At 45.8% G+C, this 18,660-nt stretch overlaps 1 protein-coding gene across 1 annotated transcript in view; it reads left to right on the forward strand.

Moving 5' to 3' along the window:
• Positions 1–18,660, forward strand: part of myo7ab (myosin VIIAb) — a gene marked incomplete at its 3' end in the record, with an annotated part of 37,386 nt that overhangs the window by 16,167 nt on the left and 2,559 nt on the right. The window contains exons 18-42 of the mRNA XM_083927597.1: positions 47–141; positions 388–472; positions 573–791; positions 2,960–3,277; positions 4,174–4,386; positions 6,029–6,205; positions 6,296–6,385; positions 6,579–6,706; positions 7,641–7,767; positions 8,112–8,231; positions 8,978–9,151; positions 9,321–9,548; positions 10,133–10,421; positions 10,507–10,633; positions 11,259–11,428; positions 11,559–11,749; positions 12,651–12,775; positions 12,858–13,026; positions 14,270–14,412; positions 14,596–14,751; positions 14,832–14,937; positions 16,157–16,270; positions 16,881–16,968; positions 17,205–17,311; positions 17,941–18,126. Coding sequence (XP_083783723.1) covers positions 47–141; positions 388–472; positions 573–791; positions 2,960–3,277; positions 4,174–4,386; positions 6,029–6,205; positions 6,296–6,385; positions 6,579–6,706; positions 7,641–7,767; positions 8,112–8,231; positions 8,978–9,151; positions 9,321–9,548; positions 10,133–10,421; positions 10,507–10,633; positions 11,259–11,428; positions 11,559–11,749; positions 12,651–12,775; positions 12,858–13,026; positions 14,270–14,412; positions 14,596–14,751; positions 14,832–14,937; positions 16,157–16,270; positions 16,881–16,968; positions 17,205–17,311; positions 17,941–18,126 — 3,945 coding nt within the window. The remainder of the gene's footprint in view (positions 1–46; positions 142–387; positions 473–572; positions 792–2,959; positions 3,278–4,173; positions 4,387–6,028; positions 6,206–6,295; positions 6,386–6,578; positions 6,707–7,640; positions 7,768–8,111; positions 8,232–8,977; positions 9,152–9,320; positions 9,549–10,132; positions 10,422–10,506; positions 10,634–11,258; positions 11,429–11,558; positions 11,750–12,650; positions 12,776–12,857; positions 13,027–14,269; positions 14,413–14,595; positions 14,752–14,831; positions 14,938–16,156; positions 16,271–16,880; positions 16,969–17,204; positions 17,312–17,940; positions 18,127–18,660) is intronic.

The raw sequence follows: 18,660 nt of genomic DNA on the forward strand, positions 1-18,660 counted from the left end.
GCTGTTGTCTTCTCTTCTTAATTTGTCTCTTCTTGTTTGTTGTCAGGACCACCACGACATGCAGCTGGAAATCGAGAGGGACAAGGGCATCACGGACAAGGTCATCCTTATCCAGAAGGCTGTGCGTGGACTTAAGGAGAGGTGAGCAAGGACTTTGCGGGCTCCATACTTACCTTTGTTTCTGGTGTTTTTTTTCCTTTTCATATAAGTTCATCTCTGAAGGAGGGATTCAGGATTAAGTTCTTTTATGTGTCAGTGGTGGAAGAAGTATTCAGATGTTAGGGCTGCTCGATTGTGACAAAGACTAAAGCTGTCAGACAACTTTAGTGCAGTAAAAAATACAATATTTCCGTCTAAAGCTCCACTCTGTCCTCTCTTGTGTCGTAGGACTCACTATCTCCGGCTGAGGAGTGCTGTCACTTTAATCCAGAAGGTGTGGAGGGGTTACCAGAGCAGGAAGAAGTACAGAATCGTGAGTCTTTTACACCTTTAATGTGTAGTTTTGTAGCTTTTCTTTGGTTCAAATATTATTCTGTAATGCATTATGATTATTTTGTCCTGTCCTCCTTCAGATGCAGTCCGGCTTCTTGCGCCTCCAGGCCGTCTACAGGTCCAGGAAGTACTACAAGAGCTACCGGACGACTCGCCGTCGTATCGCTCTCATCCAAGCCCGTTGCCGCGGTTTCCTTGTCCGGCAGACATTTTGGCGCCGTCTTCGTGCTGTGTTGACCCTTCAGGCCTACACCAGGGGCATGATAGCCAGGCGCCTCTGCCAGAGGCTCAGGGCAGAGGTAAAGAGTCCATATATTTACTACTGCTACTTGAATCATGTTGACGTGCCAGAGAGAAATGGCCGCTTGTGTTGAGGGCAGATGTAAGAACTGACATGGGGGGGGGGGGGTGATGTGTCATACTTTAACTGTGAAGCCTTACTTATATTTGTAATATGCCATTTTCCAACTGCATGGTGCGGCTCGACACCACTCGCAATGAGCATAAGTTGTGGACAGTACCTGGTACTTTCTTTGGTACCAGGTAGCAAGTGAGCTGAGCCAATGCTAGAAGGTGGAGCTAAAACGCTGCAGACCACTGATTGGTCAGAATCATCTCTGGTGCGAGATGAGACATCCTGCACAAGCCCGCCATTTTTAAATAGCCAAGCAACTGTCAAAAGCCACACACTTGTTTTGGCAGACTGCAAACACACCTTATACAGTAGACTATGACTAAGTACACTACACCGTGCACTAAGTACACTACGCTGTACAACTACACCGTACACTAAGTTTACTACGCTGTACACTACACCGAACACTAAAGTACACAACACTGCACAATAAGTACACTACACCGTACACTAAGTACACTACGCTGTACACTTCACCATACACTGCACCGTACACTTCACCATACACTGCACCGTACACTGAGGTACACTTCACTGTACACAACACTGTACACTAAGTACACCTTGCACTCTACATTACAATACACGTACACTACACCGCACACAAAGGACACTACACCGTACACTACACCGTACACTAAGTACACTACACCGTACACTAAGTACACCTTGCACTATACATTACAATACACGTACACTACACCGTACACTAAGTACACTACACCGTACACTAAGTACACTACACCGTACACTTCACCATACACTGCACCGTACACTGAAGTACACTTCACTGTACACAACACTGTACACTTAGTACACCTTGCGCTATACATTAAAATACACGTACACTACAACGTACACTACATCGCAAACTAAAGTACTCTACACCGTACTCTAAACCGTAGACGACACCGAACACCACACCGTACACTAAGTACAAACACCGTACACTACACCATACAGTAAAGTACACTACACCGTACACGACACCGATAAAGACACCGTACACTAAGTACAAACACCGTACACTACACCTGCTTGATTCAATCATCTGAGAGAAAGTTTCGTACACTGTCAGAAGATCCTAATAGCTCTTTGTCTGACACATACTGAGGCCTTTAAACACACCGCATCAAAAAGTCTCTCATGTGATCCTGACCTAAAATATGTCACCGTAAAACCTTATTTTGTTACATTAGTTTTAAAGGTCCATACTGTCTTTTTTATTATAAAGCAGGTCAAGGTGCTGTATGAGTACGGAGAAGAGTGTCATAACTCTCAATGCAGAGAGAAATACAGAAACTGTGCCTTTAAACGAGCTGTCAGGACTTCTGAACACACACACACACACATATATATATATATATATAGATATATAGGCAGAAATACCTGCGGCAGTGCCATTACAGTCTGCCGCCAATGAGCAGAAGATCAGGAAAACGCTGACCAATCACAGAGACAGGTGGTAAAACAGCGTGCGAGTACAGGTCTATTCAGGCAGTATGAGAAAAATAATGTGTTTTCTGAGCATAAAAGGATGTAAACATGTTCCAGAGTGTGTTTAAACCTGGTTGTCTGTTTGTGAAATGCTTTTTAAGAATTTTTTCTTTAAAGACGTTTCTCTTCTCTCTGCCATTGTTGCACATTTCTCCCTCTTTTCCTGTTCTGAAAGACAATGTTGAATAAATTATTTGTTTTGTAAGTGTTTGTTTAATCCCAGTTTGTTATCAGCTCGATAACATATAAATAGCTTTGGAAGAACTATCAAATAATAATCCTGAGCGAGTCTGCAGCTCCAGTGACCCGACAAGGAAGAAGTTAAGTGGCTGGAAGCCCCTTTAAATAACCTACGTTAGAGATTAAAGTACTGTCTATTGCGTTCATCTTTTAAAAATAGTTTATATTATTTCTAGTCCGTCATCTGTCGACACCTGTAAAGCCCCCCTTCAGTTCCTCTGCTCTAGTTTCTAGGTAGTTTCTAACAGCAGATGATCCGTGTAACCCCCTACCTGCCTCTGTCAACCCTTCTCCCCGGTGTTTCCTCCCCCGCAGCTGCAGCACCGCCTGGAAGCCGAGCGCCAGCGCCTGGCCGAGGAGGAGCAGCTGCGGAACCAGATGACGGCTCGGCGTGCCAAGGTGGAGGCGGAGAGGAAGCACCAGGAGAGGCTGGTTCAGCTGGCCCAGCACCTGGAGGAGAAGGACAGGGAGGAGAAGGAGGAGTCGAGGAGGAAGAAGGAGCTGCTGGAGCAGATGGAGAGGGAGAAGGAGCAGCCCGTGGATCACTCGGACATGGTCGACCGCATGTTCGGCTTCCTGGGGAACAACGGGCCGCTGCCCAACCAGGACGGACAGGCACCGGCTGGTTTTGAAGTACGTGGTTCTGGTTTTGGAGTCCAATTGATTTGAATTTGACTGTTTCTGCAGAACGACTCGAGAGATGCAGCGTTCAGTAGACTTTTCCTCCTCCCGTGAGGTTTAAATTTAAATATCTCAACAACTCTGAGTGTTTTTTATACGTGGGCTTGTTTATCATCATCATACGGTGCCGCTCTGGTCCGGTCTGTTCACAAAAGCAAAATTAACTACACTTTAGATGAGTGATCCACAACAACACATTGTTTTTAGAGCATGAAAGTTTAATTTTTTTGTTAAAAAAAAAGGAAAGGAGGAACAAAAAAATGAATAAATAATAAAAAAATAAGAATAACATTTTTGCCATTAAATAAACCAACTAAAAATACTTACACTTACAAAATAAACCAACTAAATATTTAAATAGTTTAACATGTCTGGTTAATGTGGCCCTGGAAAGGGAAGTTTGGGGTCCCCTGCTGGAGCTGCTGCCCCCGAGACCCGACCCCGGATAAGAGACTGAGGGGAGATGAGATGATGAGAGTAACTGTACCCTCATGTTCAAAGTGCAGTTTTATTTCATTGTAAACAGGATTGAACAAGTAGTTGAAGCCCCCTCTATGGTACACACACACACTGAAAATGTATAAACATATTAACCATTCAAATTCAAATTACAGTAGAATATCTGAAAAGTAGATTAAAGGTGGAACTAAAAGAAGAAATAAAAAGGTAAATGAATAACTATTTTAAAGTAACTTTATTGTAAATTACATTATTAATGTAACACGCAGGTTAAAGTGCAGGAAAGACTTGGTAGAGTTAAAGTAACGTGTGAAAAAGAAAGAAAGCAGCCCGGTGTGGCGACATATTGACGTCTTCTCTCCGTGTGTGTGTGTGTTTTTTTTTCTGAGGACTTGGAGAAAACTCCCCGCGGCGAGGAAGCTGAAGAAGAGGAGGTGCTGGATGAAGCCCGGCCGTTACCTGACGAGGAAGACGAGGATTTGTCCGAGTACAAGTTCTCCAAGTTTGCGGCCACGTACTTCCAGGGTGTTTCCACCCACACCTACATCAGACGACCGCTCAAACAGCCTCTGCTCTTCCACGAGGACGAAGGAGACCAGCTGGTGAGAACATGAACTTATGACTTTATTGTTTAATAGTTAAAGTTGAGAGTTAATCCACAGAGGCTGCCGGTCTTCTCAGTGGAGATGTTAAAACAACTTTAACAGTCATGGAAAGTCTGTAAAGGTCATGGGATGTTGTTACAGTAATCTTCCGCGGATAAGTCTCCGCGTGATCGAACATAATCGCAAATGTATTTTCTGTAACTTCTCACGTGACGTAGCTCCAATGATGTGTGTCTCTGTCTCTGTCGTGTTTTATAATGAAACATGAGACCGGAGACTTTGGAGTAAATTACACTGTACAGCTGTGTTAGTGTTAAACATAGTGATCGAAGTGTTATCATCATTTAATTATTAGAATTTGTTCATGATCATTTATTGCATTCTTAAAGCTCCCCCAGCCAAAGTCTTAGGGTATCTACTGTCCGATTTACATATGCCATAAGCACATCGCTTCACCATTTTGCTTGTCGGACCTTGTTTACATCGTAACGGTTGCTATGATGTATGATTGGACGATGACCGATTGGGGGCGGGGTTTTGCGAAATCTCAGTTCTTACCTTTCTTGCATGTCTCACAGCGATTCCCTCCAAAGTCCCACCCTCTTCCCTCCCCCTGACCTCTGACGCTCCGTCCTCCCCCAGCACGTGCAGTGAGAGAAAAATGTCCGACGTTTCGGACCTTCAACGATGCAAAGTGCACTGGGATACCTGTCAAAGTGGAACCTTCTACTATCGAATCCGAGGGAGATCGACTTACCCCGAATTTGCTAGTTGGAGGTCCGAAAATTTGGACTCCTGGTGACACTTGATATGAAGCATGAGCAGCGCAAGTGAAACAGAACAACGATGACAGGCAGGAAGCTCCACAAATCATTTTATTTAGGGCGAATAAAATGATTGGTCAGATTTTTATTACAAATATATGAGAATTGAATATTGATGAGTTTCAACACCTGGTCGATTTCTTTTTTAAGTGCCTTACGCTTATTTTACCAGTGAAATGTAAAGTTTTGCTCTGAATCTTCTGTTTTTTAAACTGGTTTCGTCGTTCTGCTGTTTGTTTGTACGTATGGAATATTTTAGTGTGCTATATGCTCATTAGGAGCATTTTTAGATCACAAAAGAAAAGTGTAAAAATGCCAGAAAGGGAAGAAGTGTTTTAACCTTTCTAAGGTCTTCACTTTTGTGACCCTGTGGTATCCCTCAAAAAAACGTCTGAGATAAAAATTTGACTTCCTAGACCATTAACATATATTGGCTTTGTCTCAATATCAAACAATAGACATAGCATTTATGTGTAATGATTGCAATCAGTCTCTACAGGGACAAAATGAACAATGGAAGTGTGATTCGTTTTGTGTGGTGGACACATCACAGAGTGGAAAGTGTGAGGGACAGTGAGAGCAAACAGCTTCTCTGGGCTTTGATTATAATAATGTAACATTGTATTTGTGTGTGTGTGTGTGGGGGGCATGGTTCTGCGTGTCTCTGTGGACGCGGGTCGAAGACCATATGAAGGATGTAAATGTGTGGGGTGTAGTTGCATGTGTGCTCAAGGGTTAAGAAGAAAACATGTTGTAACAGACAAAGCGACTCACCGACCCTCCAGCTGATTAAAACACCCCCTTCTGTCCTGCAGGCTGCACTGGCCGTGTGGATCACCGTGTTGAGGTTCATGGGAGATCTACCGGAGCCCAAGTGCCAGATGGTCATCAGCGACGGCAGCGAAAAGATCCCCGTCATGACGAAGATCTACGAAACGCTCGGCAAGAGGACGTACAAGAGGGAGCTGCAGGAGCTGCAGGTGGAAGAGGAGGTGAGACGACGCTGCATCTTCTCATTTGCATCACCCGCGGTCAAAGTAACGCTGACAAATGTGGTCATCGCTCCATGTTTGTGTGTGCAGAACAGCTCCATAGACAGCCAGAAGAGGAACAGCGTGAGGCACAAACTGGTGTCGCTCACCCTGAAGAGGAAAACCAAGATCACAGAGGAGGTGAGATTAAACACCAGCGACTCCTTTTTCTTTATGTGTTTAGACTTTCACTGCCACTGACAGATCACCAACATCTCAATATCACCAATAAACAGTTGTTTTCATTGTCCATTCATCCGTTGTTTACATTCCCCATTAACCGATCAGATTACTTACTTGAGTGTTTCTTTTTTCTCTTCGATGTCGGTGGCAGGTGACCCGGCGGTTGACGGAGGGCGACTACGGCCTCCAGGGGAACAGCATGCTGGAGGACCGACCCACCTCCAACCTGGAGAAACTTCACTTCATCATCGGCAACGGCATCTTACGGCCCGCCCTCAGGTGACCTGCGAGCACATGTACTCTTAGTGTCTTAACTCCCTATAAAGGGATAGTTCCGCTTTTTTCAAAGTGTGGTTGCGTTAGGTTCTTCTTCACAGTCGGGGTGATACCGACAGTGGATGACACAGAAGCTGCTGCAGATAAACATTCTCCTTTATTATATTTTATTTAACCAGGAAAAAGACAGACAGAGTGTCCTGGCTGAGACTGGCAGCAGCACGGGAAACATAGTTTTAGAGAAGTTCAAGTTGAACTCCATAAGATTTGAGATGCGTTGTTTCTAGCGTCTTCTTTGGCGGTAAGATGTAACGGCCGGGTCCCCAGGACAGGCGCTCTCGTCATGTGCCACCATGGGCTTAGTGGCCAAGCGGGGTACTGCAGCACTCGCATGTTTGAGTGGCGGTCCTGTGCCCGGAAGCACATTCGCCCATTCACTCCCACACATGCGGGGAAGAGGAGACCACCTCCGAAAAAAGGCTCCTAATTAACTTGAGACCCTCTTCTAAAAAATTGTATATGTGCATAATTTTAGACCTGACCAAAATGGAGTTATAGGCAGGAGAAGGACGGTGCGCAGCTAAAAAGAGACATACTGAAGCACCTCCAGCAGCTTAGTTCCCGTCTCCCGTCCCGTAGAGCCCAGTGCAACTCTTCTGCTCACACTTTTTGTGCATTGTGTCCGATGTTTGTTCTATTGTTTTTCGTTGTTTTTCATGTTGTTTCTTACTTGGCGCTCGAGTATGGACTCAGGAACGTGAGGATTTCTACATCCGCTAAGTCCTCCCGTGTTCACAAGAACCAAAAATGGAATATGCAATACGTTAGCTGCTGCCCCTGTCCACAGGAGTATCATCTCATTATATTTACATGGATTTTCATCTGTTTCTGATCTGGTTCTGTTTTCCTGCTGTCTGTTTGTCCTTCTGTGTCTCAGGGATGAGATCTACTGTCAGATCTGCAAACAGCTCACCCAGAACTCGTCCAAGAGCAGCCACGCCCGCGGATGGATCCTGCTGTCGCTCTGCGTGGGCTGCTTCGCGCCCTCCGAGAAGTTTGTCAAAGTTAGAAACCTTTTAACTCACAACTTACTCGTACTACTGCTTTCAAATCCTGCAGTTCACCATGAATTCCTGTTGCTTTACCTCCTTTTTATTTTCTTTTTTGTTATTTTTTAGTCCTGTTGATCACTGGTCAGCTGGTTTATCTAAAATATCAGTGATTAAAGTCAATTTTTGCTGCTAAATCCCGTTCAGTTAAAACAAACAGACATAATTTGTGTCTCTTATCTTTAGCATGTGCCTCCTCTTGTTTGTGTTTCCGTGCTTGAAGCATTATTTCACTGACTCAATGAAACTTTTCTTTGACTCTATCTGCCGTCTGTTGTTGTCTTTTCCTCTGTTGTCAGTATTTACGGACATTTTTAATCAACGGTCCCCCTGGTTACGCTCCATATTGTGAGGAAAGGTTGAGACGGACGTTTGTCAACCGCACAAGGACCCAGCCGCCATCTTGGCTGGAGTTACAGGTACAGAACACGCTCGCCGCTCTGCAGAAAAGTCACTAAAGTCCAAGTTTATATTAAAGGGAGCTGCAGGTGTGTTAAAGTGTAATTCCAGCGAAACTGTGAAGGCAATCAAAGGTCTTTTTTAACCACTAATGCTGCTGAAAATAACAGCAAACCTCTGCAGCAGCATGAGAAGAGTCCCTACACACAAAACAAAGCACCAATGGGCTCCTTCCTTTGGGATTGACTTTGGTAATCCACTGGAATGGACTTTACTATGAGAGGAGCTGGTACAGGGGCCAGTAGGTAAGTCTTTAAAACACTCTTTTAATAAACTCTGGCTTCACTAACTACGCTGTTGGTGCTTTGTTTTGTGTGTAGGGACTCTTCTCATGCTGTTGCAGAGGTTTGCTGTTATTTTCAGCAGCATTAGTGGTTAAAAAAGACCTTTGAATGCCTACACCGCACTGCCCCGAGCTAATCAGTGTGAAACACTTTAAACTCCTCTGGGCGCACTCCCACTGTGCCTCCGTCCCGTGCCCCGTGCTTTAGGGTCCTTGTCCCCCCCTCGAGGCCCGTTTGTACTCACACTACCTGGGCCTCGGCGAATGCTTCTTGCTGCCTATACGTCATCACGCCGTAACACGTCACACGCATCGATGACATCATTGCGATGCGTGGCTTTGTTTACCCTGATGCTGAACTTTTGCAGAGCATAAAAATGAATGTTCTGTTGAAACTCGAATCAGATTTTTTCTGCTCCTCAGGCGACCAAGTCCAAGAAGCCCATCATGCTCCCAGTGACGTTCATGGATGGCACCACCAAGACTCTCCTGGCGGACTCCGCCACCACCGCCAGTGAGCTCTGCAATGCTCTGGCAGACAAGATCAACCTGAGAGATCGCTTTGGCTTCTCGCTCTACATCGCCCTGTTTGACAAGGTGAAACCAAAACATTAGACCGGCATATGTTGTCATACAGCAGTGCAGTGGTGGGGTTTCTCCTTTATTTAAGCATAAAAACCCACTGATTTTGGGATGAGGAACCGTAAGTTATCACTCATACCTGCAGCACTATATTAGTGAGTAAAGTGCATCTGTTTTGGATCAGGTGTCGTCACTGGGCAGCGGCAGCGACCACGTCATGGACGCCGTCTCGCAGTGTGAGCAGTATGCCAAGGAGCAGGGCGCCCAGGAGAGGAACGCCCCCTGGAGGCTGTTCTTCAGGAAGGAGATCTTCAACCCATGGCACAACCCCGCGGAGGACTACGTCGCCACAAACCTCGTTTACCAGCAGATCGTACGAGGGGTGAAATTTGGAGAGTACCGCTGTGAGAGGGTGAGAAGCTTTGTTTTTGTGGGACACGCTGCCGATGTGCTTGAAAGGTGGTTTACTAATTTATTATTCAGAGGAGACTCTGAGCAATAAGTACAGCTACTCAAGTACTGTGGTTAGACTTCTACTCCACTACATCTCAGGGGGAAATGTTTTACTTTTTACTTCACTGCATTTTTCTTGCAGCTTTACAAAGTCGCATTTTTGTGCACAAAACAAAACAAATGAAGCAAATGTTGTTTTTTAACTACCATGACATGTTGGACAGAGCTGTTATGTTAAGGTTTGTGTTTGATCTGGACCCAAATGCACGACTCGACTCTGGTTCAAAGTGCAACAAACAGTCTTTAATGTTCAAAAATGGTGCAAGCATGGGTGCGAGGTAGAGGGGTAGTGCGAGGTTCCAGGATCCTCATGTGGTAGGTGAAGTCACCGAGGACTGCGTGGACGCAGGTGACGTGATGTGCGGTCCACTGTAGGGGAATGGCGATGGAGTGAGTGACCCAAATATAACCTCCTGCGACCCACGTTTGGGAACTTTGGGAATATGTGATTTTTGTTTCTTCATCATGTCTTGTCCCTGAAAGGAGGAGGACCTGGCAGAGCTGGCCTCTCAGCAGTACTTCGTGGATTACGGCTCTGAGATCCTCCAGGACCGCCTGCTCAGCCTCATCCCCTCCTACATCCCCGACAGAGAGATCACCTCCACCAAGAGCGCGGAGAAGTGGGCTCAGCTCGTCATCAGCGCCCACAAAAAGGGAGTCCACACCAAAAGGAGGCTGAACACACAGAAGGTGAAGGAGGACGTGGTGGATTTTGCTCGTTTAAAGTGGCCTTTGCTCTTCTCGCGCTTCTACGAGGCCTTCAAATTCTCAGGTTGGTATATGTTGTAGTAAATTTATCTTGCTTATCTGTAGGTTTTTATTTCTTCTCATGTGTATGACGCCGTCTGTCCACGCAGGACCCAGTCTGCCCAAGAACGACGTGATCGTGGCGGTGAACTGGACCGGGGTTTACTTTGTGGACGAACAGGAGCAGGTCCTTCTGGAGCTCTCGTTCCCAGAGATCACTGCTGTGTCCAGCAGCAGGTAGGACAACGGCACGTCCTCTGAGCAACACTGATTACAAACGGTCAAAATGATATTCTATAACATCATTTACAGTCTACCATAACTCTTTACACTCCTGTATGAGTCCATTAACTTGTTATTTCTGCACACTGGGCTCCATAAACAGGGTTGAAGGTCATAAACTGGGTCTGACTGTAAAGATGAGACTCTTGTGGATTCAATGAGCCCCCTTGTCTTCACGGATTTCTCTGTTAAAAGTTCATGCACGGAAAAAACGGTGCGAAAATTGCCGGAATTGCACTTTAGCAACACAAAGATGCGTCAACAAATGCAGAAATCTCCAAATGTGAAAACATTTTTTGATCCCAAATCTCAGCATGGATTTTGCTGTCGTGTTCCTCGAGGTCTGGGTGCCTGAACATGCCCTCTCACTCACTTACACCCCTCATAAAAAATGATATATAATATATTGAAAAAAGAACTATGATGGAAACAGGATCATTCTCTTTAATATCGTGAATCATATCACACTTGCACTAGCCCCGTTTTACTGCCTGAAAGTGAAACTTACTTTTTCAATGCTTTGTTTTAAATCAAACGTCATGAAAGAGTGACTTATGTGACGTGAAATGTGATTTTCCAGAGGAGGTAAGCTCCAGGGCCAGAGTTTCACTTTGGCCACCATCAAAGGAGACGAGTACACGTTCACCTCCAACAACGCAGAGGACATCCGCGATCTGGTGGTCGCCTTCCTCGAGGGTCTGAGGAAGAAGTCCAAGTACGTGGTGGGACTGCTGGACTGTCCCAACCCCGGTGAGATGAAAACAAGACAAAGAACGCGTGCTTTGGGATCTGAGATCAATCATATGATTGTATAAAAGTGCTGCTGCTGCTGCTGTAGATGTGTCGTTATGTATCTTATGTTATGATCTCCACCTGGCAGCGGGGGTGGACTCCACGTTCCTGAGTTTCTCCAAAGGGGACCTGATCCTCCTGGACGAACACAACGGGGAGCACGTGATGAACTCCGGCTGGGCTCACGGCATCAACGACAGGACCAAACTGAGAGGAGACTTCCCCGCTGACTGCGTCTACGTGCTGCCCACTCTCACCAGACCGCAGTACGACGTGGTGGTACGTAGTGGATGAATATCAGTTTTACCCAACAACTTAAGTAGGGACGTAACGATGAGGAGAGACTGAAGACGAGTTATACCTTTATTATTTAATATCACCATGAACTACTGCTTCCTCAGTTCCTTTTGACCCATCACGCCTCTGAAACCTCAGCACTGTTTCAAAACAACCTCCCAAAACCTGAGGGTTTCCTCAACGACCGCACAGAACGTCAACGGTGCCAACATTATATTCTGCGCCTCTGTGTCGCTCCCCCGTTATTGTCCGTTTATTTTCTACCTTAGGAACTCGGAGTAGAGCCGCTGCTCCTTTGCGTTGAAGGAGCCAGTTGAGGTGGTTCAGGATCATCTAGTAAGGATGAACCCTGGGCGCCTCCCTAGGGAGGTGTTCCAGGCACGTCCAGCTGGGAGGAGGCCTCGGGGAAGACCCAGGACCAGGTGGAGAGATTAGATCTCCACACTGGCCTGGGAACGCCTCAGGATCCCCCAGTTAGAGCTGGTTAATGTGTGCTAAAGCTGCTGCCCCCGGAGACCCGACCCCGGATAAGAGGCTGAAGATTAGATGAGATGAAATGTTTATTTTCTGTCAATTCTTTCGTGTGGAAGCCGTTTGTCTTTAAAATGACAAAACCCTCCAAAACGTGCAGACGTCGCAACGGGTCTCAAAGGTAGAAGCCCGTGCACGTCGCGTCAGGCATCTACTGGTTAAAAAGAGCATTCAGATTCATTTTTATGTCACCGATACAAACCGTCACATGTTTGTATCGTTACATTCCTACATAAAAGTCTTTAATTTACAAAAGTCTGGATGTTTCAGGAGGAGGTTTCTTCTCTTTCTCCACGCAGCTACATCCTCTCTTCACTCCTTCTCTCTCTCTCTCTCTCTCTCTCCGTCTCAGGCTCTTGTGACAATGACTCCCGATCAGAGGCGAGAATCCATCAGTTTGTCGCAGATGAGCGTCTCTGACATCGAGGACAAAACTAAAGCTTACACGCTGGAGGAGTTCTCCTACGACTACTTCAGGTGTCTTTCCCGATCCGTCACGTATAGATACCGTATATAAAAGCGTCTGATCCATCGTTTCTAACCACCTCCTCTCGTCCAGGCCTCCTCCGAAGAGCACTCTGAGCAGGGTGATGATCTCAAAGAGCCGAGGGAAGGAGCGTCTGTGGAGCTGCACCAGGGAGCCTCTGAAACAGCCTCTGCTGAAGAAAGTCCTGGCCCACGAGGAGCTCTCCCAGGAGGCCTGCCTGGCCTTCATAGATATCCTTCAGTGGAGTTCAGTGTTTCAGGATCTTTTGTTTTTTGTTTGTTTTTATGAGATTGCTTTAGAAAAAAAGACCCAAACCAGTGATGAATACATTAAATCTTCCACAAACTATTTACTATTAAGACCAAACAACCAGGGCCGGATCATGGTCCCGTAAGGCCCCTGGGCACATGTCTCCCTCACTTGGACCCTATAGTGCAGTGTGTGGCCTAATAGGTAGATAGATAACTTTAATTATTATTCAGGTTTACACGTAGACACAGTGCACACTGAACAAAATTTTGTGGCATTGACTCCAATGCAGCAAGAATATCATTCATTCATTCCTCTTCAACCTCTTGTCCCCGTCGGGGTCGCGGGGGGGCTGGAGCCGATCCCAGCTGACATTGGGCATGAGGCGGGGTCCACCCTGGACAGGACGCCAGTCTATCACAGGACACATAGAGACGAACAGAGACAGACAACCATTCACACCTACGGGTGATTTAGAGTCATCAATGACCCGAACACCTGCACGTCTTTGGACTGTGGGAGGAAACCGGAGAACCCGGAGAAAACCCACGCAGACACGGGGACAACATGCAAACTCCACACAGAAGGGCCCCAGCCGGGATTTGAACCTGGAATCTTCTCACTGTGAGGCGACAGTGCTAACCGCTACAGGCGCTCCGTAAAAAGTAAAGACTACATTTTCGGTCTGCCACAAAATGCACCACCCCTCTACATTGCAGCCTTTATGCTAATATCACGTTTTTTATGTTTATATATTACGGTACAGATCACAACTCATAACCTTGGAGAATATGGAGAAGTTTATTTTTTTCCCTATCAACAGTTATAAGAGGAAACATGTTTTTTGGTTGCATTTTTGATCTGCCATAAAATGTCTCCTCTCTCTACGCGCACTCTCTGCCCTACCATGCAACTTTTTTTATCTCCTACTGCAGATCATGACTCATACCTTTGGTGAAGTTCAGTGTCATTGGGGTAAACACGTCCTCACAGACCATATACCGTATTTAAACCATATACACAAATATATTTCTTCTCTATAATGCAGAGTATGCCCTACCATCGAGTGTTTTATTATCCTGGGCCATGCACATCCTGAGGTTTGGAGGCCCCAGGGCCCGAGCCCCACTGGCCTTGTTCATAATCCAGCCATATTTCCTGTATCTGTCAGTGGATTGTTATTGTCCTGTTAACGTTCTGGCGTCCTTGACCTCTCGTCTCCACCTGTGATGAAGTACATGGGCGACTACCCGTCCAAACGTGCGCGTTCTGTCAATGAGCTCACCGACCAGATCTTTGAAGGGGCGCTGAAGGCCGAGCCGCTCAAAGACGAGATCTTCTGTCAGATTCTCAAACAGCTGACTGATAATCACATCAAGTGAGTCTGGAGAAAGACCAGTTTGCACCGGAATCACACTTTAATGGCCTCTTATCATCTTTGTGCCGGATAAAAGATTTTAGTCATCAGCATCTTGGTCTTAACTTATCAGAGAAACGAGTTCAGCAAACATGTGCGTGTGTGCGTGTGTGTGTGTGTGTGTGTGTGTGTGTGTGTGTGTAGGTTCAGTGAGGAGAAGGGCTGGGAGCTGCTGTGGCTCTGCACTGGTTTGTTTCCTCCCAGTAACATCCTGCTGCCTCACGTCCAGAGGTTCCTGCAGGCCAAGAAACATTACCCGCTGGCTGCAGACTGCATGCAGCGGCTACAGAAAGCCTTACGGTAAGACACACACACACACACACTTACACACATTCTCCTGAGTGTGTGTTCAGTTTACATTCATCTGTTGTTTGTTGTAGAAACGGATCAAGGAAGTACCCTCCTCACCTGGTGGAGGTGGAGGCCATCCAGCACAAAACCACTCAGATCTTCCACAAAGTTTACTTCCCCGACGACGCAGACGAGGTCAGTGAGCATTCAAATCCAAAATATACACTTATTACATATTATATAATAACTGCAATTACTATAGTACAGCTGCAATGAGTTGACTTATCAATTAGTCGACTGACGGAAGAATAATTGTTATTTTTTCATCCAAAAATGTCATAAAATCAACTTTTTCGACTCTCAAATATGGAGATTGACTGATTTCCTCTGTTGTACATCGTTAAACTGGATTTGGGTTTTGGACAAAACCACATTTTAAAGAGATAACCTTTGACTCATTTCACTATTTTCTGATTTGATTAATCTAGAAACTGATCCGCACATTAATGGATAATGACAATATGAATCAGCTGCAGCCTTAGAAAGCAGACTTGTATGTACAAGGAACTGGTATAGACCATTTAAAGAGTGAGACTCACCTTTAAAAGAAGAAATAACATCATTTACCTCTTGATTTTTTGATTTATCGGAGTATATGAATCTTGTAACATACATCGACTGATGCAACCTGGACACATCATCAGTGATGTTACCTGGGGTCACAGAGTGTTTCGGGTCTTTCAAGCATCATACACTCTCACCCAGGCGACCCAGCTGGGGTTGATCAGGCCCTAGCTTGTGTCCAGGTAGCGCTACCGCACCCATGGTTCTCCTCTCCTTAACCACAGCCACCCTGAGGCAACCTCTGCTGCCTCCATGACCTCCTTAATGTTGTAGGCCCTGCAGAGAGACTGGCCAGCGTACCCTCTGTATCCCACCTCGATGGTCTCACACCGTGCTCTCCACCCGTTACTCCGACACGCCTCCACTAGCTCAGCATATTTTGCCCTCTTCCTCTCAATGAATATTAGTGTAAAAACATGCTAGAGTTTGCAAGAAGGTTGAATCACATCTGTGGTGCCAGGGCAGATTTTTGTAGTGAATGAAAAGGCGAATTAATTTGGAATAAAATGCACCGTGGCCTAATTACAAACACTAATGTGTTCAGCAGCTGCAGCCTTATTTGTTCTGCTGACATCAGTAGACTGTGTTTAATATTATAAGTGCTGCGGCCGTGTGTTAGACATGTTATAATTGTCAGACTCCTTATACGTAAAGAAGTATTAGGAGTATATTTTAAGAAGGAAATTAATCTCTATAATCCTTTAACTCATCATAATCATTTTCATTTACAGGGCGTTTTAAACCTGCTATTGTGCACTTGTGTATAAAAGCCGCCCGTTTGCGTTCGCAGGTGTTTGAAGTGGAGTCGAGCACCAAGGCCAAAGACTTCTGCCACAACATCTCCGGGCGTCTTCTGCTCAAATCCTCCGAAGGCTTCAGTCTCTTTGTGAAGATCACAGATAAGGTGAAGACCGCCTGCAGCCTCATCCACTGGAGGTTTATTCAGTAACTGCACACGTTTAACAAACAACCACACGGTCTCTTCGTCAGCGATTTATTGAGTTCATTTTCACAATAATGAAAAGACGTTAGTGAAGAGGAAAGTGAAGTTTGGGTCGATTTCACCTGCACAGAAAAAAGTTTGTGTAACGAGAGCGAATGATGCCAAAGTTTTCATTTCACGCACAAAGATTGGAAGTTAACTTCTTGATTTTCCCGAGCTTTTGAGCGAATCCTCAGCAGGTGAAGTTGTTGAAGTGTTGTCAAATGTCCTCTGCTTTGATTTATAATGTGTCAGTCTACAAGGCAGGGTGGCACTATGGTATTCAGTTGTAGAAATTGATAGCATATGAATCTAGATCATGATTTTGGCGTCCCCCATCCACTCAAATATATGTTTTTCATGTATTTCTCTCCTCTAAAATGTCTGACGTTGACTAAAGTGACTTGTATTTATCGAGGAGACATTCAGGTTTAGCCCGGGCTCCAGAACAGCGACTGATTGGACGTTGTGCTGAGGTTACACACTGATTACACACACATCCTACGCATAAACACATGTAAATGTTTTTCAGGTCATCAGTGTGCCCGATGGAGACTTCTTCTTCGACTTTGTGAGGCACCTGACCGACTGGATCAAGAAAGCCCGACATGTGAAAGACGGTAAAAAACAAACAAACGGAAAAAAGACTTCTTTAGAACGATTTTTAAAAATGTTATCTCCCTGTAACTCTTCCTCCTGTGTGTGTGTGTGTGTGTGTGTGTGTGTGTGTGTGTGTGTGTGTGTGTGTGTGTGTGTGTGTGTGTGTGTGTGTGTGTGTGTGTGTGTGTGTGTGTGTGTGTGTGTGTGTGTGTGTGTGTGTGTGTGTGTGTGTGTGTGTGTGTGTGTGTGCGTGCAGGTGTAGTGCCTTCACTGACCTATCAGGTGTTCTTCATGAAGAAACTGTGGACTAATACGGTGCCAGGAAAAGACTCCATGGCTGATTCCATCTTCCACTACTACCAAGTGAGTAAGGGTGCACTCCCACTGTCCGTCCGTCCCGTGCTTTAGGGTCCTTGTCCCCCCCTCCAGGCCCGTTTGTACTCACACTACCTGGGCCTCGGCGAATGCTTCTTGCTGCCTATACGTCATCACGCCGTAACACGTCACACGCATTGATGACGTCATGTTGTTGCGTGGCTTTGTTTCCAGATCTTTCCGTAGACCTCTGAGTTTTTGTGCGTCTTGTCGACTGTTTTTGAATCTTTTCATCGACCAAATCTGCAGTAAACACTCCACCTCCGCATCACACCAACGTGAACCTTTCACCGCCATTGTTTGAAATGTCCGCGCATGGTCCCTCCTTCTTTTTTCTATGTCCCAACAGACGCACAGGAAATGACCTCAGAGCCGCCGTAGGCCTCGTGCTCGTACACGTGCGCACGCTCGTGCTCGTACATGTGCAAAGGTGCTTTACAAAAGCCCATTTCAGTAACTTATAATACACATTTTCTATCCAGAGTTAAGATAAGAACACTGACTTTACCTTTACCCTAGTTACCATAGTTACCAAACAGATAGGATAGGATTTGCGATTGAGGACGATTCAACACGCTTGCAGACGTGCAGCGTCTTTAACAGCCGTCTCTCCGCAGGAGCTGCCAAAGTATCTGCGAGGCTACCACAAGTGTTTGAGGGAGGAGGTGCACCAGCTGGCAGCGCTCATCTACAGGGTGAAGTTTGAGGAGGATAAATCCCACTTCCACAATATTTCCAAGATCCTGAAGGACCTCGTCCCCCAGGACCAGATCAAACATCTGTCTCCCGACGACTGGAAGAGGGTGAGTGACGGATTAAGAGAGTCCAGTCAGGTGGCTAGCTCAGGGCAGTACGTTGAAGGCATTCAAAGGTCTTTTTTAACCACTAATGCTGCTGAAAATAACAGCAAACCTCTGCAGCAGCATGAGAAGAGTCCCTACACACAAAACAAAGCACCAACAACGTAGTTAGTGAAGCCAGAGTTTATTAAAGAGTGTTTTAAAGACTTACCTACTGGCCCCTGTACCAGCTCCTCTCATAGTAAAGTCCATTCAAGTGGATTACCAAAGTCAATCCCAAAGGAAGGAGCCCATTGTTGCTTTATTCATGAATCAGTCGCCTCTTCCAATTTATTCTGGGGACATGGAAAAACAGTGTCCAGTGCGGTGCGGTTGATGAGTGATGGGGAATCCTCCAGAGCGTCAGTCACACAGCGTGTTGCAGAATTCAATGATTCCAGGTCACAGTGAAAAATGTCACTCTGTTGGCAGCATCAACCTTCTTCTTCAGCACCAACAGACTCACCAAAAAGTGCCCAAACATGGAGACTGATGCTC

Source organism: Echiichthys vipera, assembly GCF_963691815.1.
Source record: "Echiichthys vipera genome assembly, chromosome: 14".
NCBI classification, from domain to species: Eukaryota; Metazoa; Chordata; class Actinopteri; order Perciformes; family Trachinidae; genus Echiichthys; species Echiichthys vipera.